The sequence below is a fragment of the Rhinopithecus roxellana genome, chromosome 11 (genome assembly GCF_007565055.1).
Source record: "Rhinopithecus roxellana isolate Shanxi Qingling chromosome 11, ASM756505v1, whole genome shotgun sequence".
Taxonomy (NCBI): domain Eukaryota; kingdom Metazoa; phylum Chordata; class Mammalia; order Primates; family Cercopithecidae; genus Rhinopithecus; species Rhinopithecus roxellana.
In genome coordinates, this window is record NC_044559.1 from 12,274,838 (window position 1) to 12,302,533 (window position 27,696).

Consider the following 27,696-nt stretch of genomic DNA (forward strand, 5'->3'; position numbering starts at 1 on the left):
CTAACTGTGAATCTCTTAGTGGAAACACTACAGGTCAGAAAAGATTGGGGGCCAACAGTCAACTTTCTTAAAAAAAAGAATTTCCAACCCAGAATTTCGTATCTGGCCAAACTAAGCTTCATAAGCAAAGGAGAAATAAAATCCTTTTCAGACAAGAAAATGCTGAGGGAATTCATCATGACCAGACCTGCTTTGCAAGAGCTCCTGAAGGAAGCACCAAATATGGAAAGGAAAACTGTTATCAGCCACTGCAAAAACACACTGAAGTACACAGAGCAGAGACACTATGAAGCAACGACATAAACAAGTCTGCAAAATAAGCAGCTAGCATCATCATGACAGAATCAGATCCACACATATCAATACTATTCTTAAATGTAAATGGAGTAAATGACCCCAATTAAAAGACACAGAATGGCAAGCTGGATAAAGAATTAAGAGCAGTCAGTATGTTGTCTTCAAGAGACCCATCTCACATGCAAAGACACACATAGGCTCAAGATAAAGGGATGGAGGAAAATTAACCAAGCAAATGAAAAACAGAAAAAAGCAGGGGCTGCAATCGTAGTTTCTGACAAAACAGACTTTAAACCTGCAAAGATAAAAAAAGACAAAGAAGGGCCTTACATAGTGGGAAAGAGTTCAATTCAACAAGAAGAGATAACTATTCTAAATATATATGTCCCCAATACAGCAGCACTCAGATTCATAAAGCAAGCTCTTTTAGACATTCAAAGAGACTTAGACTCCCACACATAATAGTGGGAGGCTTTAACACCCCACTGACAATATTAGATGGATCATTGAGACAGAAAATTAACAAAGATATTCAGGATCTGAACTCAGCTCTGGATGAAGTGGACCTGTAAGATGTCTACAGAACTCTCCACCCCAAAACAACAGAATATACATTCTTCTCATTAACACATCATACTCCCTCTAAAATTGATCATATAATTGGAAGTAAAACACTCCTCAACAAATGAAAAAGAACTGACGTAATAACAAACAATCTCTCAGACAATAGTACAATCAAATTAGAACTCGAGATGAAGAAATTCACTCAAAACCACACAACTACATAGAAATGGAAAAACTTGCTCTTGTATGATTCTTGGATAAATAATGAAATTAAGGCAGACATCAAGAACTTCTTTGAAACTAATGAAAACAAAGATACAATGTACCAGAATCCCTGGGACACAGCTAAAGCAGTGTTAAGAGGGAAATTTATAGCATTAAATGCCCACATTAAAAAGCTAGAAAGTTAACAACCTAACATCACAACTAAAAGAACTAGAGAACTAAGAGCAAATAAACCCCAAAGCTAGCAGAAGACAAGAAATGACCAAGATCAGAGCAGAACTGAGGGACACAGAGACACGAAAAACCTTAAAAATATAAACAAATCCAGGAGGTGGATTTTTGAAGAAATTTATAAAATAGATAGATCACTAGCTAGACTGATAAAGAAGAAAAGAGAAGATTCAAATAGACACAATCAGAAATGATAAGGGGGATATCACCACTGACCCCACAGAAATACAAACAACCATCAGAGATCTATGCACCTCTACGCACATAAACTAGAAAATCTAGAAGAAATGGATAAATATGTCCTGAACATATATGCCCTCCCAAGAGTGAACCAGGAAGAAAGGGAATCCCTGAATAGACCAATAATGAGTTCTGAAGTTGAGGCAGTAATAAATAACCTACCAACCAAAAAAATCCCAGGACCAGATGGAGTCACAGCTTAATTCTACCAGAAGTACAAAGAAGAGCTGGTACCATTCCTACTGAAACTATTCCAAAATATTGAAAGAAGGAACTCTTCTCTAACTCATTCTGTGAGGCCAGCATCATGTTGATACCAAAACCTGGCAGAGATACAACAGAAAAGAAAACTTCAGACCAATATTCTTGATGAACACTGATGCAAAATTCCTTAACAAAATGCTGGCAAACTGAATCAAGCAACACATCAAAAAGCTTATCCACCAAAATCAAGTAAACTTCATCCCTAGGATGCAAGGTTGGTTCCACATATGCAAATCAATAAAAGTGATTCATCACATAAACAAAAACTGAAGACAAAAACCACATGATTATCTCAATAGATGCAAAAAAAAAAAAAAAAAAAAAGCCTTTGATAAAATTCAACATCCCTTCATGTTAAAAACTCTCAGGAAACTAGGTATTGAAGGAACATACCTCAATATAATAAGAGCCATATATGACAAACCCACAGCCAATATTATACTGAATAGGCAAAAGCTGGAAGCATTCCCCTTGAATGCTTGAATTCCCCTTGAATTCCCCTTCATCCAGCAAAGACGAAGATGCCCTTTCTCACCACCCATATTTGTAGTATTGGAAGTTCTGGCAGGGCAATCAGGAAAGACAAATAAATAAAGAATATTCAAATAGGAAGAAAGGAAGTCAAACTATCTTTGTTTGCAGATGACATGATCCTGTATCTAGAAAACCCCATGGTCTCAGCCCAAAAACTTCTTGAGCTGATAAGCAACTTCAGCAAAGACTCAGGATACAAAATCAATGTGCAAAAATCACTAGCATTCCTATACACCAATAACAGGCAAGCTAAGAGCCAAATCATGAATGAACTCCCATTCACAATTGCCACAAAAAGAATAAAATACTTAGAATACAGCTGACAAGGGAAGTGAAGAATCTCTTCAAGGAGAACAACAAACCACTGCTCAAAGAAATAAGAGATGACACAAACAAATGGAAAAACATTCCATGCTGATGGATAGAAAGAATCAATATCATGAAAATGGCCATATTGCCCAAAGCAATTTATAGGTTCAATGCTATTCCCATTAAACTACCATTGACAAGCTTCACAAAATTAGAGAAAACTATTTTAAAACTCATATGGAACCAAGAAAGAGCATGAATAGCTAAGACAATCCTAAACAAAAAGAACAAAGCTGGAGGCATCATGCTACCTGACTTCAAACTATACTACAAGGCTATAGTAACCAAGACAGCATGGTATCAGTACAAGACCAGACACATAGACCAATGGAACGAAATAGAGAACCCAGAAATAAGACCACGCACCTACAACTATCTGATCTTTGACAAACCTGATAAAAACAAGCAATGGGGAAAGGATTCCCTATTAATAAATGGTGCTGGGATAACTGGCTAGCCATATGCAGAAAATTGAAACTGGACCCCTTCCTTATGCCACATACAAAAATCAACTCAAGGTGGATTAAAGGACTTAAATGTAAAACCCAAAACTATAAAAACTCTAGAAGAAAACCTAGGTAAAACCATTCAAGACATAGGCACAGGGAAAGATTTCATGATGAACATGCCAAAAGCAATTGTGATAAAAGCAAAACCTGACAAATAGGATCTAATTCAACTAAAGAGCACAGCAAAAGAAACTATCAACAGAGTAAACAGACAACTACAGAATGAGAGAAAATTTTTGCAAGCTATACATCTGGCAAAGGTCTAGTATCCAGCATCTACAAGGAACTAAAACAAATTTACAAGGAAAGAAACACATTAGAAAGTGGGCAAATGACATGAACAGACACTCCTCAAAAGAAGACATACATGTGTCCAACAATCATATAAAAAAAGCTCAACATCACTGATCATTGGAGAAATGAAAATCAAAACCACAATGAACTACCATCTCATACCAGTCAGAATATCTATTATTAAAAAGTAAAAAAATAACAGGTGTTGGTGAGATTGAAGAGAAAAGGGAATGCTTATACACTGTTGGGTAAAGTGTAAATTAGTTGAACCATTGTGAAAAATAGTGTGGCAATTCCTTAAAGAGCTAAAAATAGAACTACCATCTGACCCTGCAATCTCATAACTGGGTATATACCCAAAGGAATATAAATCATTCTACCATAAAGACACATGCATGCAAATGTTCATTGCGGCACTGCTCACAATAGCAAAGCCATGGAATCAACCTAAATGCCCATCAATGACAGATGGGATAAAGAATATGTGGTACATATGCATCATGGAATACCATGCAGCTGTAAAAAGGAACAAGATGATGTCCTTTTGCAGGGACACAGGTGGAGCTGGAAGCCATTATCCTCAGCAAACTAACACAGGAACAGAAAACTAAATACTTCATGTTCTCACTTAAAAGTGGGAGCTGAATGATGAGAACACATGGACACATGGGGGAGAACAACACACACTGGGGCCTGTTGGAGGTGGGGAGTGGGAGGAGGGAGAGTCTCAGAAAGAACAGCTAGCAGATGCTGGGCTAGGTGATGAGATGATCTGTGCAGGTAATCACCATGGCACACGTTTAACTGTGTAACAAACCTGCACATCCTGCATATGTACCCCTGAACTTAAAATAAAAGTTGGAAATTAAAAAAAAAGAAATGAGAAGATACCAATTTTCAGAGGCCTAAAGTATTTATCTATAAAACTGGGAATACAGACTGTCCTGGATTTGCAGTTGCTCGACTTAAAATTTTTCCACTTTACAATGACTTCAAAGCAATGCAAATCCAGTAGAAGCTATACATCAAGTACACATATAACTGAATTATTCATTCAGTTTCAGTCCAGCATTCCATAAATTTCATGAGACAGTCAACACCTCATTATAAAATAGGCCTTGTGTTAGATGATTTTGCCCAACAGCATGCTAACATAAGTTTTCTGGGCATGTTTTAGTTACTCCAGGCTCAGCTATGATGTTTGGTAGGTTAGGTGTATTAAATGCATTTTCCACTTAATGTATTTTTATCCTGCAATGTGTTTATTGGGATGTCACCCCGTCATAAGTCGGGATACATCTGTACATGCTTCTACTTGTTTTTTTTTTCTTAATTTTGAAGAAGGCTCAACAATTTGTGTGCTGGGTCCTAGGCACAAGTGGAATGGTGACCAGAATAAAAATTATCACTCATAAAAGACTGACAAATTGTTCCCCTCATTTTCATTGGTTTTCTGAGTGTTGATCCAGAGCTTCCTTCCACCAAAGAACAGCAATACATGCACTGAGGAAGAGTGTTCACAGGTGTTACAGGGGGAGAAGAGGGAGGTGGGACACATATGTAGCTGCCTCCTCAAGCAATTGGAGACATTGTCGCATTCCTGTGTAGCCCTGGGTCATGGGACAGTGGTCCCATTCCATGCAGACCTGAGACTAGGGTGGCTCAGTGAGGCCTGGGACTGAGCCCTGAGTGCCACCATCACTGCTGAGCTGCAGAAATCATTCAGGTGGCTGAGTAGGGGACAGAAGACATCGTGTCCCCACCCACAAATGGACCACGTGGATTCATGATGCCCATATGTTCTTCTGAATGGTGTCTGTAGCTCCCCATCCCCCTGCAGCATCACAGGGAGGAGAGCAGGTCGCCGCTCCCACCAAACAAAGCACATCCTGATATTGAATTTTCCAATCTTGAGGAAAGTGGGAGCTCAGAGCCAGAGTTCATTTGACTTACAAATACAGAAATGTGATGTTTCTTGGAACCAAAGATATGGAAACTCATGTGAACACATTCACGATTTATTATGCTTAAATCATCTTTATTCAGCTCAGGAGTGGAGTGACTGGAAGCATAAGCTTCAGGTACAGGAAGATGGGTTTGGATCCAGCCTCTGCCACTTGCTCTCTGGAATGACACTCAAAACATTTAACTCCTTCAAGCTTCAGTGTCCTTATAAAAAATGGGGAAACAATACTGGTCCCGTGACATTGTGTGAAGATTCAATAGGACATAATAAGCTGTATTAGAAGTGCTTGTCAAGGTGCTTGGCAAATGATAGGTGCTCGGTCAATAGCCTCTGTGTGTAGTAACAGTTCTGGTAGTAATTTTGGTAGCCAGGGGGACGGTAATAACTGTGATGGCAACAAGATTCTTATTCCCATTTCACAGATGAAGACATAGGCTCAGGGAAAGAAAAATCTTCAACTGTCACTGGGTACCTAGCCCACGCCACAACACATCCTAAGACCTGGCACACGATAATTTTAATGAAATATCTGGGTGAATGGATTAATGAAAGGAGAAAGCAGAGCCAGGGGTGTGGGGGGTGGTGTGAATGCCCACTGAAGTCTGAAGTTGGGTGCAGATTTGTTCATCAGTTGAAAGCTAATCTGGTCACATCTGGAGGTGGCTCTAGGTCACCCTAGAGGTCTAGACAGGATGTCTTCAGGTCAGGGGGCTGAGTTGCCATCCAAAGACTCAAAGGAGTGAATTGTACACATCAGTCATGGGGTTGGCCTGGCCACCACCCTTCTGGAACACCACCTGGCCTTCTGACCTCATGGAGAGCCTGACCAGGCCTGCCCTGGAGACCTCAGAGTGCCAGAGAATCTCCACTGCAGCCTTGGCTCTGTACAGTCAGGGCTTCCCTGAAGTCTGCCTCTCTCTGTCATTATGCTTGGCCAGGACTGCACATCCTGATGGCACTGGGCAGGCAGTGGGCTGCAGAGGGAGAGCAGAGGGGACCAGGAGGCAGGCACTCTGTGTGACTTCAGAGGGTCCATCTACTCCAAGACCTCACTGCTGCCATCTGTAAGCGGAAGAACTGGACCAGATGGGGAATAAGGAGGGCTCCATCTCATGCCGAAGGCCAAGGCTAGGAATGGCTGCCTGGGGTGCAGTGCTGGGAGGGTTTGCAAGGGGAGTGTCAAGGCTGGCCAGGGAAGAGTCAGGGCCCATTAGCGGAATGAAGTGGCTAAGGATGCCTTCAGCCCTAATAGCCACAAGTGAATTCTATTGAAAGGGAGTTCCAGCATCTCACAGACCAAGTGGAGCCTCAAGATGGAGGCTGAAGGCCAGACAGGATCCTCCCTGTCCCGTGGCATAAATGCTTCTTAGAACTCACAGATTGTTAGTCGGTTGTACAGGCAGTTCCTGTCATTCCACCGCCCGTCTGTGTACATCTCCACACACTGCTCTGTTCCCCGACCCGCGGGCTCCCCTGGGTACCAGTTGGTGTAGTTTATAGGGGTCCCGTCTGAGTAGCGGAAGTCTCCAGGGCTTGGACCCTCAGTCAGGCCCACATAGGCATACGTGTTGTACTTCTTCACGAAGCTTGCAACGGCCTCGTTTTCCTCTGGACTCCTCGGGACAGCAATGCGGCCGCCTGCACTGGCACATGCCTCCTGAATGGCATCAAAAGTGCCGGACTGTCCATTGGTGGAGAAGACCTTCTCTCCTACTGCCAGTATGGACCCCTGTAGACTGAGAGCTGGGAGCAGAGGAGTCTGGGTCAGGCCACTGACTGCTTTGTCTCTAAGCCACCTCCCTCACCTGGGCTTTCTGCTACTGGACTCTCCCCAGCCTTCCATCTCTGCCTCTCTCTGTGTCTTCTCTTCCTCTTCCAATTGCAGTTTTCTAAATTCTCTTCTAGGCTTTCATCCATTTATTCACTCATCTATTTAACAATTACTTATTACCAGAAATGGTGCCATTTCCTGGGATTCAGTGGAAAGCAAGACAGGCGGAGAACTTCCTTTCCTATGAAATGGGGAGTGAATTGTGTCGGGTTCTGTCGCCTCTGGGCCATTCAAAGACATCAGAAAAGCAAGCATCATTCCTTTCCCCAAGACCTGACATGTGCGTGCCTGTTTGTCATCTCTATGTTCTAGAAGCTGCTGCTGAGAATGAGGGGAATTTGTGGGAAACTCCTACCCTGTGAGGCCCAGAGGGTCCCCTTACCTCCCCTTGTCTGCAGGATTTGATGTCTGAAGTCGTGGAGTGTGGCTTGGAGCTCCTCATCTAGATGAGCTGGAAGCCCTGTGGAGAGCGCCCCACACAGAAGGAGGGGCAGGCCAGTGAAGACCCCCACTTGCTGCCACGCAGGCATTTTGCCATCTGCAGTCCTGGAACTCTGCCTTTTCATTGCTGCGAGGCATCGCCCAGGCCCCAGGCTCAGAGGGTCCACAAGACTCCAGTGTGTCTCCACACCTCTGGTCCCCTATTCTTTAGCGAAGCCTTGCCCCTGCTGAGACCCCCACCCCTTGTCCTCTTTCCTGCTCTGTCCCTCGAGTGGCTCTGTCTGCCCGCCTCTGTGGGGCAAGTCCCTCTCCCGCACCCTCCACCAAGTGCAAGCATGATGCTCTCTGCACTGCCCTGATGGCCTTGCTTACCGCTCTGAGCTTCAAATTCCCGTCTGCCTGTGGGCTCCTGATCACACCATCTGCCTGGATGTCTGGTCCGCATTCACCCTTCAGACTGCCCCCAGTGCTGCGTCCCAGGACGTGCCTCCCCTGCCTCCCAGTGCCGTCCCTCATCCCACACCTGACTCCGTGTCTCCCCATCGGCGGTCACGAGGCATGGAGGACTTCCCACACCTGCCCTTCCCTGAATTGTGACCACACTCCCCAGACACTTTGGCTTTCTCCCTCAAGTTCACATTCTCTTACTTAGGTTGAGCCAAATGCCCTTGGGGAACCTGCAGGGTTTGTCTGATCCCCATCAGCCCTGTGTAATGGACTTCAGGGTTGCTGTGCCCACCTGCCCCACCCTGCTCACCTGGAGGGCCCCTCTCCCCAGGCTCCCCCTTCTCTCCACACTCTCCAGGGATACCAGGGGCTCCAGGCAGCCCATCATTCCCAGGAGCACATGGCATATCTCCAGGCGGACCCATGGGGCCTGCAGAGAAAAGAGACATGGATGTGTGGGATCCGTCACCCACAACTGGTTGGAGCTAGTGAGACTCAACCCTCATTATCACTGGGGCTGTCCCAGTTATCACTCCACGGGCACTATGAGGACAGACTCTCCAGGATGCGCCATCCTAAGGGCCCCAGGAGCCCACCAGGTCCCACCCAGCTCACTATGGCCCACAGCCTAGGGGCCTAGACAGACGGGCCTTCTGGAAAGGGGTCTGTGTCCCTCACCAGAGGGTGGGGTCTCCAGCACAGTACCTGGAGGGCCAGGGTCTCCTTTGACACCATCTCTCCCATCCCTGCCTGGCAGGCCATGGGATCCAGGAGTGCCAGGGATACCAGGGCTTCCAACACAAACGTCCTTCACTTCGCATGCAGCGCCAGAGGCTGCCATCAAGGTGAGAGTGAGGGCCAGAGGGCACAGCCACATGGCTCCGGCTCCAGCTGCTGCTCCTGCAGGAGGGATGGCCGTGAGCCCATCTGCCACCTCTGCCAACATCTCCCTCACTGTGCTCTGTCAGGACTCAGGAAGCTGAGCAGAGCCCGAGAGGCAGGGCAGGCGAGACCAGAGTGCTGGGAAGACCCGAAGCACCCAGGAAAATTCCCAGCATCATCTGGCACCTGGCGTGGTCTCCCGCTTCAGGCCTCCGGCTGGAGGTTGTGGGGTGTCCAGGCTGCTGAGGAGGAGGAAGAGTAAGGAGCTCTGGGGAGCCCGGGGACCTGGGGTCCATTGCAGTCTCCTCTCTGTCAGTGCCTCACTGTTACCCTGGAAAACTGGCTTCACCTCTCTGACTTCAGCCGAATCTTCCATGCTCTACAGAAAACCTGCCCTGTCCCTCCCAGTCTATTAGGAGCAAGGATGAGGTCACTCACTCACTGACTCACTCCATCTGTCCCTCATATGCTCAGTTACCTTCTTTTCAGGCTCTAAGAAACCAGCAACCTGAGAATGAAAAGAGATGAATGGGGCCTGCAGCCTGGCCCCCTTCAAGGTGGTCATGATGGAGTCCCCTTTCTTTTTGGGGTCTGTTCTCTCACTGCCCTTCCTGTAGACCCTGCTGAACCCTGTAGGGATGGATCTGGCCAAAGAAGATAACAAACATGAGGATCTTTGCAGGTCACCTATGCTGACTGTGCTGTGAAACACCTCCCAGTGGGGGATGGGGAGTCACTCTTCTTCCCAGCCTGGGCCTTGGTCAGGCCTGTGGCTGCTGGCTGGTCCTTTCTGCTTGTGATCCTCAAGCTGGAGAACACCCAGGGGATGGGGCTAAACTCACCCACACACAGAGCCTCCAGCTGCCTGGGTCTCTGCCTCCAAGTCGGAAGGCAAGGTAGACAGCAGCGTTTATAGGTGTGGGGGCTGCCAGGCTTCCTCCCACCCCTGAGAGCCCTACCACAAAACCTGTGCTCCAGGCAGGAAATGGGCATGGTGTTTACACAGCACATTTCCCCAAGAGCACTCAGGCTGGAGGATCTCCAAGGACCCTTGAGGGGAGCACAGAACCTGCCAAAGAGGAACTCCAGGTCTGTAAGAAGAGAAATCCGCCCGTGGCTGAGGTCACCCACCCTGTCTCTAGCAAGCTCCTTAGCAGTGAAAGCCGAGAGCGCTTACACAGGCACTAAGGAAGCCCCATTGGGTTCCTGGTTTAGATTCAGACAATGAAGAAGTCACTGTTCCAGCTGAGCATGGTCAGGTTGATCCAGGCCAACCTGTCTGCCCTGTGACTTGGCTCAGCCCGAGCCCCGAGCTCCCCTAGCCCATGTCCCTGGAGCTTGTAGCTGGATTGGTGGGCACATGGGCAGAATGACAGGCAAACATGCTTCAAGTTCTTCTTCCCTCTGCTCTGGCAGGTTCAGCTAGAGGAATCAGGGCAGCACCTGGAAAGTCATGGCAGATCTGCAGTTTCCATCTTTCTGTCTTTGGCAGAACTATCTTTGGGTGATGTCTGGCAACCTGCAATGGTGATTATGCTAAGTGTCCCAGTGATATATGAAGTCCTAGTCCTGGTTCAAGCATCTGGATTAGGAGGGAATCTCCAACTGTGGAAGTGGTGACAGTGGGAACCAAGACAGGAAAACCTCCCCTGGTTTATTTGGAATTGGTTTGATGAATCTCAAACACATGAGGAGTCTGGAGCTCTTCCCGGCAGCAGGAGATCAGCCAATGGACTCCACTCCTGGGAGCAGGAAACCAGCCAGTGCCAATCTGCAGCATGGACTCTTTCTGCTACCCCAGTGCTGCCTGCTACAAGGTGAGATGAGTGCTGGGCCAGGTGTGAGATGGGGGAGCCAGGTCAGAGCAGGGCAAGGGCAGATGGGGAGCAGCTCCAGCAACTCGGCTGTGGGGGGGCAGGCCTGTTTTGCAGGTGGTGAGCAGGAACAGAGGCCAACTCGGATGTGCAGGGCCTTGTGGTTGGCAGGGCAGGGCGTGGCTTTAGGGAAAAGGCACACCTGAGTTTTGACCCAGAGCTGTCACTTATTACCCATGTGGACTCGGTCAGGTTATGTAACATTTTGAGGTTCAGTTTCCTTTTTGTTTTTATTATCTTGAAACATCAAATTTACAGAAGAATTGCAGGCATGGTACAAATATTTTTTTCCTGAACCTATGAGAGTAGATTGTCAACATGAAACCCTAACACCCCCATACTTTAATGTATTTCTCACGCAAAGACATTTTCACATTATAACCAAGAAATTAACACTGATACAATAACTCCACGTAGCCTTCAGGCCCTATGCAAAATGTACCCAATGCCCCAATAGTGTCCTTTATAGCAAAGGATCCATTTGTGAGCCATGTGCCGTATTCCTTTTTCATGCTTCTCCAGTGTCCTGAAACCCACAAAGTCCCTCTGCCTTCCCTCCACCTTCATGACCTGAACACAGTGTGAAGATCATAGGAGACTGACTGTATAGAATGCCTCTCACTTTGTTGTTTTTTTTTTTTTTTTTTTTTTTTTTTTTATTGGTTTGTTGCTGTTCTTTTTTTTTCGATGTATTGGCTCACAATTAGATTCAGGTTCTGTAACTTTGGCAGAAATACCATAGACACCCCGCTGCGCTCCTCCCATTCTACCGGGCAGCATGGGACTTTAGTTTGCCCCAAGACTGATGATGTTTGTGTTGATCATTGAATTAAGGTGGTGGGTGTCACGCTTCGCCACCATAAATACATTCTTTTTCTGGTTTCAATCAGTGACTATGTTGTGAGGACACACTTTGGGACTATTGTAAAGATCCCATTCCTCATCACACTGTCTCTGTTGCCCATTGATTGCTTTGTAGCAATATGGACTCGTGCATGAGGCCTACCACTGGCCGTCAGGGAGTGCCAAGCACTCACCTGTGGGCTGCAGGGGCACTATGTGTGTTTGATGTTGAAACAGCTACAGTTTACCAGCACATGGCACCAGTGAATCTAAAGAATGTCGTTAAGAAGATGGTTCTCCTCCCAACACAAATGTGTCACTCTTAGCTCTAAGAATTGCTGTAGTTCCTGCTGAGTTCCGAGTGCCCACGCCAGGCCATTCATCTGTGTCCGTAGCCTCCTCCCCCTGCTTAGGCTCCACTGCCCCCGCCGGTCCGCTCTCCTTCAGTATCTTTCTCACTCTCCTCGGGGCCTCACCCTCCACGTTGGGTTTCCTCCCTCTGCAGGGACATCCTCTTCACACAGCCAGTCCTTGGGCGCCCATGCCAAGCCACCTCAGAGTCCAGAGTCGCATTGCACTTGGAGTCCCACTGCCTGTGGCAGGACTCCCGCCTCATCCAGTATGACTGAAACCAGGAAGATGATGCTTTCCCACGTGGGCAAGGTAAGACTGAAGGTGATATGGACAGGAGACAGGGAAACACTGGGTAGAAGTGTGGTTCCCAGCAAAGGCCCCACCCTCAAGCCTGAAGACCCATGGTCCTAAATGGGAACAGACATTTCTGTTTTTGTGAGCAAAAAGTTGCCTTTTGGCCCCCCACACTCCCTGTCCTGCACTCATATAAACCCTGAACCCCAGGCACCAGAAGCAGACCAGCAGACCAGCAGACAAGCAGACGTACAGCGAAATGATGTGGCAGAGAGAGAGAGAAAAAAAAGGAGGGACAGCTGAACACTGAGGAGAGTTTGGGGCGATTGGAGAAGAGTCCAGCTACCGGGAGGCCCAACTCCAGGGAAAGATCACCTTCCACTCCATTCCTCCTTCCAGTTCCCTATCCATCTCCCTGAGAGCCACCTTCACCACTCAATAAAACCTTGCACTCATCTTCTGAGCCCGTGTGTGATCTGATTCTTCTGGGATGCTGGGGGTGAGAGCTCAGGTTACAGAAAGCTGTCACACTGGCCCCCTGCCTTTGTGATACAGCAGAGGGTCCACTGAGCTGATTAACACTCAAGATGTCTGTGGACGGGAAAGCTGAAAGAGCTTGTAACATGGGGATTGCAGGCACCCACCCCCAGATACTACCACAGGGCCGAAGCCCAAAGCACTCACCCTGGCCTCTGTAACCTGCCCATCTGCATGCTCCCCTGGGGGTTTGAGCAGTGGGGTGACTGAACAGGCAAGCCACACCCCTATTGTGTGTCCTGCAAGAGGGATAAGGGAGCTCTTCCGTTTCAGCTGGAGCCTGTCTGGGATATTCATCAGGAGGGTGAGTACAGATATGAAACTGTCAGATCTGTATCTTTTCCAGGGCCCTGCCACCTCTCTCTTTCCTGCTCTGTTTCCCTTCACAGGGGTCTGGCTGCCACATTGGACTGGAGTAAAACCCTCAGACAACCAAAGGCATTTTTGCTGGAAGGCCCCAAGACTGAACTCCCTTGGCCAAGACCCACAGACTTCCCTTGGTGTCTTTACTTCTTTCACAGTTTGAAATGGCTCTTATTTCTTCCTTTATAATGTTAAGAGTTTTGCTACAGGCTGTGGCTATACTGTTAAACAGAATGAATGTTTGGCTTAGCCATCAAAGGTGCAAATCAGAACAATGTGGTTTTTGTTTTTTCTCGAATGTGCTGATGCCCACATCCACCCTGACAGCCGCAGTTGCTCATGGTACACTGCCCCCCTTCTCATACTCGCTCCCCTCCTGGCTCGGGCACATAGGAATGTCCACAGCATGCAAAAGCCATGCCCAGTGGCCACAAGGGGTGGGAAAAACAGTGGCTCCTGCCAGGGGCCCTGCTGGGAAGGCCAGCCAGCACTTCTTGGCTGCCACGCCAATGGAACTTTCCCTCCTCTGGCCAAGGAGTTCAGCCCGGTTCGATCCTGGGGAAAGATACAATGATCAAAGGAAAAAATTTGCGCTGAGCAAGGGGTTCTTCCCTGTTAAATACAGTAGGAAATTCTTCTTCAAAGGTTTAGCTTGCTTAAATTTCCTTGTCCTTTGCTCTCTGCTTTCAAGGCCAGACTTCTTTACTCTCTGTGTTCCCCCGGCCCTGGTAAACAACCTTCCCACCAGTCCTTATCTATAGAGTGCACATTTAACATCTGCTACCCACTCTGTGAATTACCCCTCCCATCGCAAAGGCTTCTCCTGCTGAAACTGATCTTCCTGCTTACCCACCAGGGTAACCACATTCCTGCACTTTTCAAGTTAGCCAACCGGGTTCAGCTTAGATTGTGCAGTCCAACTCCAGCCAATGGAGGCAGGGTACAGTTACAGGGACAAGCTGCATTAAGAGATAATAAAAACCCCTTCTTTCCTTTGTTCTGGGTGCTCTCACCATTGCTCCATATGCGAGACACACCCTCCTGCAGAAGCAAATTTGCCTTGCTGAGAAAATTTGTGTGCGAGTGCTATTTCTTTAGCGGCACTGAAAATTTGTTTCTAACATTCCCCCAGTACCTTCCCCTCTCTCCCCTTACACTGTTTTGGGTTTTTGGTTTTTTTCTTTTCCTTTTCTAAGCGAGAGGGTTCCCCCTCCCAGCACTCTGCTGCTGAAAGGGAAAATAACAGATGAGCAGGCCCTGCTGGATGATACCAGCACACTTGGCAGAGCTCATTTGAAACAATCTAAACAGATACGTGCAGCCTCTTGAAATACTTGTTAGTCCCAAACGTGATTCCAGACTTCAGGCTGAAGCCCTAGAAAGGAAAACCAGATCTGAGGGATCCAAAGCCAGGCATCAGGCACAATGTAAATGGGCAGGACCAATTCCTGCACACTAAATCCCCACCCATGGAAGGAGGCCATGCTTCATGGCATAAATGAGGCCCAGGGAACTCAAAGGTTGTTGACAGCAGGGGAAGATGGAGGCATAAGTGAGGGCGAATAATTCCTATTATCTAGGCCTTTTCTGCTTCATGGGTGCATGCCACATTGGTAATCATGAGTGGCACCTGCCAAGGTCACCAGGGCTCAGGAACAAAAAGATGGAAGAGAAAGGAAGGACACTCACTTTCTCTATCCGTCACACCCTGAGTTTTCACTGAAAGAAAGAAGGGAATGAGGGATGCCTCTATTCTCTGTCTTTCAGAATAGGCGTCCATCTCTCTTCACCATCCCCAGCTTATACCCCTCTGGAGTGTATCCAGAACCAATGGGACTGCTTTGACTCTCTTAATCTGGAAGAAAAATGCCTCATAACCCTCTACACAAAGGTTTGGCCAAATTATGAAGGACTGGGTGGGCCTCAGGAAGGAACCATACATTTCAATACTATCCAGCAGTCAGACTTTTTCTGTACACATGAGGATAGATGGTCTGAGGTCCCACATGTGTAGGTTTTTTATACCTTGCAAAGCAATCTAGACCTTTGCTGACAGTGTAGGATTGATCCAGCCATCTTGTTTGCCATCTCAGGGAAGACTGCAAGGGGCAAGCCTAGGAAACTAAAGATATGAATCCCAGCAGCACCCCAAGCAAAGAAGCCACCCCCACCCCCAGCTCTTCCCCTCTGGGTTCACCCCGACCTTCCTATTCAGCTTCAGCCTCTCACTTGCCCCCTCCTAAAATTCCTCACCCTACAAAAGCCCCAACCTCACTCTTGCCCATTAAACCAATGCCTGGTGAATTTGGGCCCAGTAAGGTCCAGGTCCCCTCCTCCCTACAGGACTTAAAGTGAATTAAGGGGGATTTTGGGAAGTTTTAAGATGACCCCAACAGATATATAGAGGCTTTCCAGAATTTCACCCAAATATTTGATCTCTCCTGGAGAGACGTTATGGTGCTTTTGAACCAGACCTTGACAGGCACTAAGAAGCAGCCTGCTCTGCAAGCAGCAGAGAGATTTGGGGATGAGCTTAGTATCCCATACAGTGTCAGGGAAGGGGGCAAACATTATCCAACTGGAAGAGAGGCAGTATCAATAGATTACCGTAAATGGTATCCCAATGACAAAATGAAAGACTGGAAGAGGAGACACTTTCAGAGGTGCATAATGGTGGGCTTATGTAAGACCAGGACCAAGTCTCTCAATTATATTAAATTATCCATGATTGACAAGGGATTCGATGAAAATCCCACTGCCTTCCTGGAAAGGCCAAGGGAGGCCCTATAGTAAAGCAGACCTCTCTATCCCCTGATTCAGTTGAGGGACAACTAATCCGAAAGGATAAATTTATTACTCAGGCAGCCCCTGATATCAGAAGGAAGCTACAAAGAAGCTACAAAGCTAGAGATAGGTAGGCACAAGAGAGAGAGGAAATACAGGAAAGAAACAGAGACTTTAATGACCAACAGACAAGCCCACAAACCCCAGAACTCCCAGGGTGCACTTGTTGATTGCTACAGATGTGGCAAACCAGGGCATTTTAAGAAGAATTGCTCAGGCAGCATGAAGAAGCCACTTCAACCCTGTCCAATCTGCCATGGGGACCATTGGAGGGTGGACTGTTTCTGGCATGCTGGTCACCAGGTCCAGAGCTATTCTTCCAAATGGTCCAGCAGCAGGACTGACAGGTCCCGGGCTCCTCTCCTGACTCCCGTGGTCCAGACCACCATTACCATCCAGGTGCCCCGGGTAATCATGGAAATTGAAGGGAGGAAAGTGGACCTCCTTTTGGACACTGGGGCTGGTCTCTCAGTTCTCTTGAATCCAGGCCCCCTCTCCTCTCTTAGAATGACTGTGAGGGACATCTCAGGAAGGTCTTTAACCCAATATTTTTTCCCACCCCTTAGCTGTAGCTGGGGTTGTTCACCAAAGCTTTTCTAATTATGCCTGAAAGCCCAACTTCTCTGTTGGGTAGGGATATTCTGGCCCATATGGGGACAATCATTCTGATGGCCCCTAGGGAAACTCTTTGTCTAATCCTAGTAGAGGCCAATATTAACCCAGAAGTTTGGGCAACTCAAGAGACGATTGGCAGAGCCACAACTACCATACCGGTCTGGTTCCATCTTAATGATCCCACCTCCTTTCCTAACCAGAAACATTATCCCCTGAAACTAGAGATTAGGAAAGGACTAGAAGTCATTATCGATAACTTGAAGATGGAGGGCCCACACAAACCCTGCAATAGCTCTTGTAATACCTCAATATTGGGGGTACTAAAACACAACTAGAAATAGAGACTAGTTCAGGACCACCTCCTTGGTAATGAGGCTGTGGTTCCAATACACCCAACAGTTCCCAATCCGTATACCCTGCTAGCTCAAATACCTGAGGGAACTAAATGGTTCCTGGACCTAAAGGATGCCTTCTTCTGCATACAATTACACCCCAACTCCCAGTATTTGTTTGCATTGAGGATCCAATGCAAACAAATTTGTTTGAGGATCCCTCTAACCAAACCACCCTGTTAACCTGGACAGTGTTACCTCAGGGATTCCAAGACAGCCCCTAATTGTTTGGGCAGGCATTATGGAGAGATCTCTCCAAGTTCCTTTATCCTCAGGTCAAAGTTTTGCAATACATGGATGACCTTCTTTTCTGCACTCCAAGTGAGGAAATCTCTCAGGAGGGAAGTAAGGCTCCTCTTAATTTCCTGGCTAACAGAGGATATAATGTTTCAAAATGTGAAGTTCAGCTCTGTCAGACTTCAGTGAAGCACCTAAGCCTGGTCTTGTCAGAGGGGACCAGGGCATTGGGCAAAGAAAGGATTAAATCTATCTCCTCCTTTCTCCTCCCCAAACACTCAAGCAACTGAGGGGATTCTTACACATTACAGGATTCTGCAGACTGTGGATATCTGGGTACAGTGAAATAGCACATCCCTTCTATCACCTAATAAAGGAGACTCAAGCAGCTGATACTCACTGCCTAATTTGGGAACTGGAGGCTAAAGAGGCCTTTGACCAACTGAAACAAGCCTTGCTTAAGGCACCAGCCCTTAGTCCCCCCCCACAGGAAAAATGTTTAACCTTTATATATCAGAAAGAAAGAGAATGGCACTGGGAGTCCTAACACAGGCCCAGGGTCCAGCCCAGCAGCCTGTGGGCTGAGTAAAGAGCTAGATTTGGTAACCAAAGGATGACCGGCCTGTCTCTGGTCAATTGCAGCAGTAGCCTTGCTGGTACCAGAGGCTACTAAGTTAACCATGGGTAATAACTTAACCATTTATACCCCACATAATGTGGCAGAAATACTTTTAAGTGGAGTCTCTGGCTAACAGGCAACCACCTCCTCAGGTATCAAGCTCTGTTATTAGAAGGATCTTCAGTCCAATTAAGAACCTGTCCCTCCCTAAATCCAGCCACCTTCCTCCCAGAGGAAGCTGGGGAACTTAACATGACTGTGAATAAATAGTAGTACAAACTTATGCGGCCAGAGGAGACCTCAAGAAAACCCCCTTAAAAATCCAGACTGGATTATTTTTATGGACAGATGTTCTTTTGTTGAAAAAGGAAATCATAAAGCAGGGTATGCAGTAGTTACTCTGAACTATATTGTTGAGAGCACACCTCTCTCCTCTGGCACAAGTGCTCAACTGGTCAAACTAATCACCCTCATGAGAGCACTCGAATTAAGCAAAGGAAAAACAGTTAACATTTATACTGATTCTAAGTATCCTTTCCTAGTTCTCCTTACCCATGCCACTATCTGGAAAGAGAGGAACTTCCTCACAGCTAATGGGTATCATTAAATGCCATGAGGAAATTAATAGACTATTTCATTCAGTTTTCCTCCCATGGGAAGTGGCAGTAATACATTGTAAAGGCCACCAAAGACGGATGGATGAAATAGCTGAGAGAAACAGGCTGGCAGACTGAGCAGCTAAATCAGCAGCAAGGGGGCCCCAGGTCTCTGACCCACTTGAAGCCCCACTGATCTGGGAGGGCCCCATCAGAGAAATAAAACCTCAATACTCTCCTGTGGAAATAGAATGGGCCACCTCTTGGGATGGTATGCTTTATCTACCAGCTGGCAACCAATGAAAAGTTATTAAAAGCCTTCTCCAGGCCTTCCACCTAGGTAAAGATAAAACCTATCAACTGGCTCAAGTTGTTCTCAGATAAAAACCTGATACAAACAGTTAAACAGGTTGTTAATGCTTGCAAGACCTGCCTTAAAAACAATCCCCTTAATTAACAGCATCTTCTCCAAGGCTACCTGGGGGAAGACTGGCAAATGGATTTCACCCATATGCCAAAGGCAAGGGGCATCCAGTACCTCCTAGTATGGATAGATACCTTCACTAACTGAGTAGAAGCATTTCCACGTCAGACAGAGAAAGCCTCTGAGGTGATAATAGTACTAATCAATGAGATAATTCCTCACTTTGGACTCCCTAAGTACCTCCAGAGCAATAATAGCCCCTCATTCAAGGCAGCTGTCACCCAGGGGGGTCTCAAAGGCACTAGGCATATAATACAGTTCCTGAGGAGACCACAATCCTCAGGAAAGGTGGAAAAGACAAATGATATTATCAAAAGGCACCTGAAGAAACTGTCTCAGGGGACTCATCTCCCCTGGACTACTCTTCTTTCCATAGTCCTGCTATGTATCAGAAACACTTCTTCAAGGCTGGGTTTGAGTCCCTTTGAGACTATGTATGGATGGTCTTTTCTCACGAATGATTTCTTGCTAGACCAAGAAACCTCTGATTTAATTAAGCACAAGCCTCTTTGGTCCATTTCCAACAGAAACTGAAACAACTGTTGAAGGCCCAGTCCCGTGAACCAGGCCCACCTCTATTCAACCCAGGGGGCCTAGTACTGGTAAAGGTACTTCTTTACCTTTCTCCTTCAATATGTCCTGGTTGGGAGGGACCTTGCACTGTACTTCTTTCCACTCCTACAGTGGTGAAGGTCAAGGTCACCAGAATAGACTCTTGGATTCAGTATATGAGGAAAGGCCTGGGAAGCCAACAGAGTCACCTCTTTCAAGCTAGAAGAGCACCCAAAATACCATTGTGAAGAGATCAGGAAATTCAAGCTAAAAATCACAAAAGATAAGTGTTAATTAACATTCCATGTATGTTCTCTTTATAGTCTTGCCTATGCTTGCTGTTCCTACCTTTGTTCTCTTCTATACCATGGGGTACAATAGTGTTTTCAGGGTAATTAGTACATTTTACTTCTTATTTCTGTGTCTTTGGCACTAGATTCTTTCCTTGTATAATACATACTTTTAACCCATGCTTATTTAACCTTATAAAACTTTTTTCCTCTCTCACTTAGAGGTCATCAAACTCAAGATGTTCAGGCAATCAGAGCCTCAGATGATGGCTCCCCTTTGCCAGGGACCCTTAGATAGACCTCTGGGAGGAATCTGACTGACATTTTCACCAAAACAACTCCCCCTGTCAGCAGGAAGTGGCCAAGACTGGTCATTGTCCATATTCTAATGGCAGTCAGATGTGCCTCTTCAGAGGGGGGAAATGATAGTGACGGGAGACAGTGAAACACTGGGTAGAAAAAGGGTGGTTCCCCAACAAAGGCCCCACCCTCAAGCCTGAAGACCCGTGGCCCTAAATGGGAAAAGACATTTCTCTTTTCATGACCAAAAAGCTGCCTTTTGGCCTGCCACGACCCCTATCCTGCAACCATATAAACCCTGAACCTCAGGCTCCAGAAGCAGACCAGCAGACCAGCAGACAAGCAAATGGACAGTGGAACGATGTGGCAGAGAGAGACAGAGAGAAGAGGAGGAACATCTGAACACTGAGGGGAGTTTGCACAGAGGTGATCAGAGAAGATACCAGCTACTGGGTGGCCCGCCTCCAAGGGAAGATCACCTTCCCACTCCATTCCCCTTTCCGGCCCCCAATCCATCTCACTGAGAGCCACCTCCACCACTCAATAAAATCTTGCACTCATCCTTCAAGCCCACATGTGATCTGATTCTTCCAGGATGCTGGGTGAATGCTTGGGATACAGAAAGCTGTCACACTGGCCCTCTGCCCTTATGATAAGGCAGAGGGTCCATTGAGCTGATTAACACTTAAGCCACCTGTGTATGCAAAGCTGAAAGAGCTTTGTAACACAAGGGTTACAGGCACCCATCCCTAGACACTACTGTGGGGCTGGACCACAAAGCACTCACCCCAGCCTCTGCACCTGCCCATCTGCATGCTCCCCCTAGGGGTTTGAGCAGTGGGGCAACCAAACAGGTGAGCCACACCCCTGCCATGCATCCTGTGAGGGGGATCAGGGGACTCTCCTGTTTCAAAGGGGTGCAGAGTGGAGGCCATGCACATACCCTAAGGACAGTGCATGGGCTTCTCTGCATATTTGAGGCCTCTCTCTTAGTGCTCAGGGGACCCTTCCCCTGACCCCTTTTCCAGCTGCCATGGGTGCTAGCAGTAGGAGGAGGCTGTTTGTGACTGCTGGTTCTTTCTGTCACTTTGGATCATCACAGCACTCTATGAGCTGTACAGAGAGTAAATCCCCATTCCATACTTCAGTCAACTGAGGCTGACAGGGATTAGATGGATTGCCAAAATTGTCTAGAAATCCTTTTTCCAGCTCAGTCCTCTGCTAGAACCTTCCCAGTCAGAGGAACATGCTTATTCTACCTGTACCTGAAGACAAGGGAATGCACAAATTAATTTACTAATCATGGATATATTTCAAGATCACTTATAATGTCAGAATCTAAGGGACAGCTCAGTCACATGAAGGGGATGGAAGTTAAGGCTTTTCTTTCCTGAGGCTGCCAGTAAACTAAGCAAATATGTGTGTATGCATTATACACATATGTACACACACATATGTTGTGTGCTGTGTATTTACACACATATATATTACATTGATGCCTCTCTAATAATGCCATTTTATTGTTAAAAAGAATATCATAATAAATATCTTTCTGTTGCCTAGAAGTAGCATCCAATTTGCCTTAAAAATCACATTACTTGTTTTTATTTTCATTTTTGCCATTGCAGCCCTGTCACCCTTCTTTCTGCCCTGAACATTTTGAACTTTCCAAACCCTAGAGAAACACATCATGTTTTACTGAGGTTTTGAGGAGAGGGAGAGAGGTTTTCCCATTCTGTACCTTGGAGGAATTGAAACTGGCAAGTAGCAGTAACTGTCTTCAAAGAAATAGGCTAAGGAACACACACGTGCAGACACACAAACACACATTCTCTTACCTTGCACCAATAAGATCATACTACATATACTCTTCTACAATTAGTGTTTTCTTTTATATATCCCAGCCATCTTTTCAGATTGACACATAGGGATATAATCGTAACTATAGTCTTTTCTTGGAGTTTGTTTGTTTTTAATTCTGGTAATGTATTCTTTATTCTCTTTTTAATTTAAAAAAATGTTATTTTTGACACAATTATTTTGCATATGTATGGGCACAGTGGACTATTTTGATGCATGTATGTAATGCGCAATGATGAAATCAAGGTAAGCAGCATATCCATCACCTGAAAAACTTATCATTGTTTTGTGTTGATAACATTCAAAATCCTCTCAAGTATACAGTAATTTTTTGGTTGGCTATGGTCACCCTACGGTGCTAAAGAAGGCTACAACTCATTTCTCCTATCTAACTGTAATTTTATACCCATTGCCCCACCTTTCCCATTTCTCATTCCCCTTAATCTTCCCAGCCTCTAATACATTCTGTTCTACTGTTTGCTTACTATTCTGTGTTTACTTCTACGATATTAGCTAAGTTTTCTTAGCATCCACAAATGAGTGAGAACATGCTGTGTTTAATTTTCTTTTCCTGGCTGTATTTCACTTAACATAATGGTTCATCCATGTTGCCATGAAAGGCAGAATTTTATTCTTTCCTATGGATGAACTGTATTCCATTGTGTTTAGTTACTACATTTTTAAAAATTTCATTCATTCACTGATAGACACTTAGGTTGATTCCATATCTTGGCTATTATGAATAACTCTACAATAAACACAGGAAGGCAGATACCTCTTTAACATACTGGATTCCTTTTCTTTGAATACCCAGTAGTGGGATTGCTAGATCATATGATAGTTCTAGTTTTAGGTTTTCGAGAAAGCTTCATTTTGTTCTCCACAATGGCTATAGTACTTTCCATTTCCACCAAAAGTGTATAAGAGTTCCCTTTTCTCTGTACCCGCACCAGTATTTATTCTTTTTTGTCTTATTGATAAAAGGCAGTCTACCTGGCGTGAGATAATTTATTTTTGTTTATAAACAGTTGTTTATAAAGGTCTTTAATGATCCTTTGTCTTTCTGTGATATCAGTTATATAATGTCTCCTTTCTTGTTTCTGATTTTTATATAGGTCTTCTCTTTTTTTCTTACTTTTCTAGCTAATGGTTTGTCAATTATGTTTATTTGTTCAAAAACCCAACTTTTCAGCTAGGCATGGTGGCTCATACATGTAATTCCAGCACTGAGGCTGAAACGGAAGGGTCACTTGAGGCCAGGAGTTTGAAACGAGCCTGGGAAATACAGCAAAAACTCACCTTTGAAAAGCTAAAAAAAAAAATTTTAGCCTGGTGTGATGACACATGCCTGTAGTCCCAGCTACTCAGAATTACTGAGTCAAAAGGATCACTTGAGCACAGGAGTCGAAGGCTGCAGTTAGCCATGATCATGCTGAGAGGTGACAATGTGTTAGCAGCCCTCGCTCGCTCTCGCCACCTCCTCAGCCTCGACGTCTGCCCTAACCGCGCTCCAGGAGCCTTTCAGCCCACCGCTGCGCTGTGGGGGCCCCTCTCTGGGGCTGGCCAAGGCCAGAGCTGGCTTCCTCTGTTCGTGTGGAGGTGTGGAGGGAGAGGCACAGGTGGGAGCCGGGGCTGCGCGCCGCGCGTGCGGGCAGGCGAGGGTTCCGGGTGGGCATGGGCTGGGTTTGATGGAGGGACGAGCTCCCTCTGGGCTGCCAGTGTGCCCGGGCTAGGTGCCACAAAGTCCTGGGAAGAGTGCCAGTGAGAGGTGAAGCTGGCTGGGCTTCTGGGATGGGTAGAGGCTCCTAGAACTTCTCTGTCTAGCTAAAGGTTTGTAAACGCACTAGTCAGCACTCTTGTCTCTAGCTAAAAGTTTGTAAATGCACCAATCAGCACTCTGTGTCTAGCTAAAGGTTTGTAAATGCACCAATCAGCCTCTGTGTCTAGCTAATCTGGGGACTTGGAGAACTTTTGTGTCTAACTAAAGGATTATAAACTCACCAGTCAGCACTCTGCCAAAACGGACCAATCAGCTCTCTGTAAAACGGACAAATCAGCTCTCTGTAAAATGGACCAATCAGCAGGATGTGGGTGGGGCCAGATAAGGGAATACAAGCAGGCTGCCCCAGCCACTAGCGGCAATTCAGGCCCCTTTCCACACTGTGGAAGGTTTGTTCTTTAGCTCTTCACAATAAATCTTGTTGCTGCTCACTCTTTGGGTCCGTGCGGCCTTTATGAGCTGTAACACTCATTGCAAAGGTCTGCAGCCTCACTCCTGAGGCCAGCGAGACTGCGAACCCACCTGAAGGAACCAACAACTCCAGACACTGCCTTTAAGAGCTGTTAACACTCACCTCGGAGGTCTGCAGCTTCACTCCTGAAGTCAGTGAGACCACGAACCCACCAGAAGGAAGAAACTCTGGGCACATCTGAACATCTGAAGGAACAAACTCTGGACACACCATCTTTAAAAGCTGTAACACTCACCGTGAGGGTTCATGGCTTCATTCTTGAAGTCAGCGAGACCAAGAACCCACCAATTCCGGACACAATGCCACTGCACTCCATCCTGGGTGACAGAGCAAGATCTTGTCTCAAACAAACAAACAAAAAATTCCCCAACTTTTCATTTTGTTGGCATTTTGTGCTGCTTTTTTAGTCTACTTTTGCTTATTTCCGCACATTTTTTTTTCTTTTTGAGACAGTCTCACTCTGTTGCCCAGAATAGAGTACAATGGTGTGATCTTAGTTCACAGTAACCTCTGCTTACCGTGTTCAAGCAATTCTCCTGCCTCAGCCTCCTGAGTAGCTGGGATTACAGGCGTCCACCACCACGTCCAGCTAATTTTTTTGTATTTTTAGTAGCTGTGGGGTTTCAACATGGTCAGACTGGTCTCAAACTCCTGACGTCAGGTGATCCACTCACCTCTACCTCCCAAAGTGCTGGGATTACAGGTGTGAGCAACTGCACCCAGCCTCTGCTCCAAATTTAAAAATTTCTCTCTTTCTACTAATTTGGGGTTTGGCTTTTTTCTTGCTTTTCAAGTTTCTTAAGATGAATTTTAGGTTTTTATCTGAAATCTTTCTACTTTTCTGATGTAGGCATGTAATGTTATAAATTTCCCTGTTACTACTGCTTTTGTTGTCTACCACAGGTTTTGGTTTGTTGTGTTTCTATTTTCATTTGTTTCGAGAAATTTTTAAATTTCCTTCCTACTCCATTGTGGTCAGAAAAGATTCTTGATATCATTTTAATATTTTTATTCATTGATACTTACTTTGTAGCCTAAAACGGTGTATCCTAGAGAATGTTCCATGTGCTGATAAGAAGAATGGGTATTCTGTAGCTGTCAGATGAAATGTTCTGCAAATGTCTATTAGGTCCATTTGGTCTGCAATACAGTTTAAACCAACTTTTTTTGGTTGATGTTCTGTCTAAATGATCTAACAATGCAGACAGTAAACTGTTGAAGTCCCCAATTATTGTTGTATTGGAGTCTGTCTCTCCTTTTACATCTAATAATATTTGCTTTTACCTTGGTGTTCTGGTGTTGGGTACATATATATTTACAACTGTCATATCCTTTTGATGCAGAGAAGTGTGTGGACATTCAGGTCTTCAGAAAGGAATGATGATTCCTGATATTTCGGAATGGCCCAGAGGTGACAGAAGTGTACACAATCCACTCCTAATGACTTAGGAAAGCAAGGTCTTTGCCTATTCTTGCTTTCTATTGAATCCCAGAAAATTGCACCATTTCTGGCAATAAGTAATTGTTAAATAGATGAATGAGTACATGGATGAGAGCCTAGAAGAGAATTTAGAAAATTGCAATTGGAAGAGGAAGAGAAGACACAGAGAGGCAGAGATGGAGAGGCTGGGGAAAGTCCGGTGGCAGAGAGCACAGGTGAGAGAGGTGGCTTAGAGACAAAGCAGTCACTGGCTTGACCCGGACTCCTCCGCTCCCAGCCCTTAGTCTACAGGGGTCCATACTGGCAGTAGGAGAGAAGGTCTTCTCCACCAATGGACGGTCCATCACTTTTGATGCCATTCGGAAGGCATGCCCCAAAGCAGGCGGCCGCATTGCTGTCCCAAGTAGTCCAGAGGAAAACGAGGCCATTGCAAGCTTCGTGAAGAAGTACAACACGTATGCCTATGTGGGCCTGACTGAGGGTCCAAGCCCTGGAGACTTCCGCTACTCAGACGGGACCCCTGTAAACTACACCAACTGGTACCCAGGGAAGCCCGCGGGTCGGGGAACAGAGCAATGTGTGGAGATGTACACAGACGGGCGGTGGAATGACAGGACCTGCCTGTACAACCGACTGACAATCTGTGAGTTCTAAGAAGCATTTATGCCATGGGACAGGGAGGATCCTGTCTGGCCTTCGGTTTCCATCCCCAGGATCCACTTGGTCTCTGAGATGCTGGAACTCCTTTTCAGCAGAATTCACTTGTGGCTATTAGGGCTGAAGGCATCCTTAACCACTTCATTCCCCTGATGGGCCCTGACTCTTCCCCAGAATCACTGGCCTTCCTTGACACTCCCCTTGCAAACCCTCCCAGCACTGCACCCCAGGCAGCAATTCCTAGGCTTGGCCTTCGGGATGAGATGGAGCCCTCCTTATTCCCCATCTGGTCCAGTTCCTTCACTTACAGATGGCAGCAGTGAGGTCTTGGAGTAGAAGGACCCTTTGACGTCACACAGAGTGCCTGCCTCCTGATGCCCTTAGCTTTCCCTCTGCAGCCCACTGCCTGCCCAGTGCCATCAGGATGAGCAGTCCTGGCCAATTATAATGACAGAGAGAGGCAGACTTCAAAGAAGCCCTGACTGTACAGAGGTAAGGCTGCAGTGGAGATTCTCTGGCACTCTGAGGTCTCTGTGGCAGGCCTGGTCAGATCCTCCAGGTGGTCAGAGGGCCCAGTGGTGCCCCAGCACGGTGGTGTCCAAGCCAACCCTGTGACTGACGTGTACAATTCATTCCTTTGAGTCTTTGGATGCCAACTCAGCCCCCTGACCTGAAGACAGCCGGCCTAGGCCTCTAGGGTAGAGCCCCCCACTGCAGACGTAATCCAAGTAACTTTCTGCTGATGAACGACTCTGCACCCCACTTTAGACTTAAGTAGGCATTCACACCACCCCCTCCCCCCACACCACCGGCTCCACTTTTCCCTTTCATTAATCCATTCACCCAGATAATCATTAAAATTAACGTGGGTCAGGTCTTAGGATGTGTCACGGGGTAGGCAAGGTAACTGGTGACTCTTGGGGATTTTTTTTCCTTGAGCTTATGTGTTCATCTATAAAATGGGGATGAAATACTTGTTGCTGTCACAATTATTACCATCCCCCCAGCTAGCAAAATTACTACCAGAGCTGTTACTACACACAGAGGCTATTGACTGAGCACATATCATGCACCACACACCTTGACAAGCAATTCTAATATGGCTTATTACATATTATTCAATCTTCACACAATGTCATGGGACCAGTATTGTTTTCTCCATTTTTTTATAAGGACACTGAAGCTTGGAGGAGTGAAA

At 46.3% G+C, this 27,696-nt stretch overlaps 2 protein-coding genes across 3 annotated transcripts; one reads left to right on the plus strand and one right to left on the minus strand.

Moving 5' to 3' along the window:
- Positions 1–5,544: 5,544 nt before the first annotated feature.
- On the minus strand, positions 5,545–10,030 carry LOC104662256 (pulmonary surfactant-associated protein A). 2 transcript variants are annotated; one of them, XM_010363260.1, is made up of 6 exons: positions 9,937–9,953; positions 9,281–9,336; positions 8,918–9,112; positions 8,523–8,642; positions 7,707–7,784; positions 5,545–7,236 (listed from the first exon to the last, which is right to left on the minus strand). In XM_010363260.1, exons 3-6 carry the CDS (start codon positions 9,087–9,089, stop codon positions 6,860–6,862), a joined length of 747 nt encoding a protein of 248 aa, XP_010361562.1. In that variant the 5' UTR covers positions 9,090–9,112; positions 9,281–9,336; positions 9,937–9,953; the 3' UTR covers positions 5,545–6,859. The 2 variants fall into 2 exon arrangements, with proteins under 2 accessions (XP_010361562.1, XP_010361561.1); XM_010363259.2 differs by lacking the exon at positions 9,281–9,336 and having other exon boundaries at positions 9,937–10,030.
- A 13,541-nt stretch (positions 10,031–23,571) lies between these two features.
- Positions 23,572–26,495, plus strand: LOC104662272 (pulmonary surfactant-associated protein A-like). The gene is made up of 2 exons (XM_030941115.1): positions 23,572–23,881; positions 26,119–26,495. The coding sequence occupies exons 1-2, from the start codon at positions 23,572–23,574 to the stop codon at positions 26,493–26,495; spliced, it is 687 nt and encodes a 228-aa protein (XP_030796975.1).
- The last annotated feature ends 1,201 nt before the right edge of the window (positions 26,496–27,696 follow it).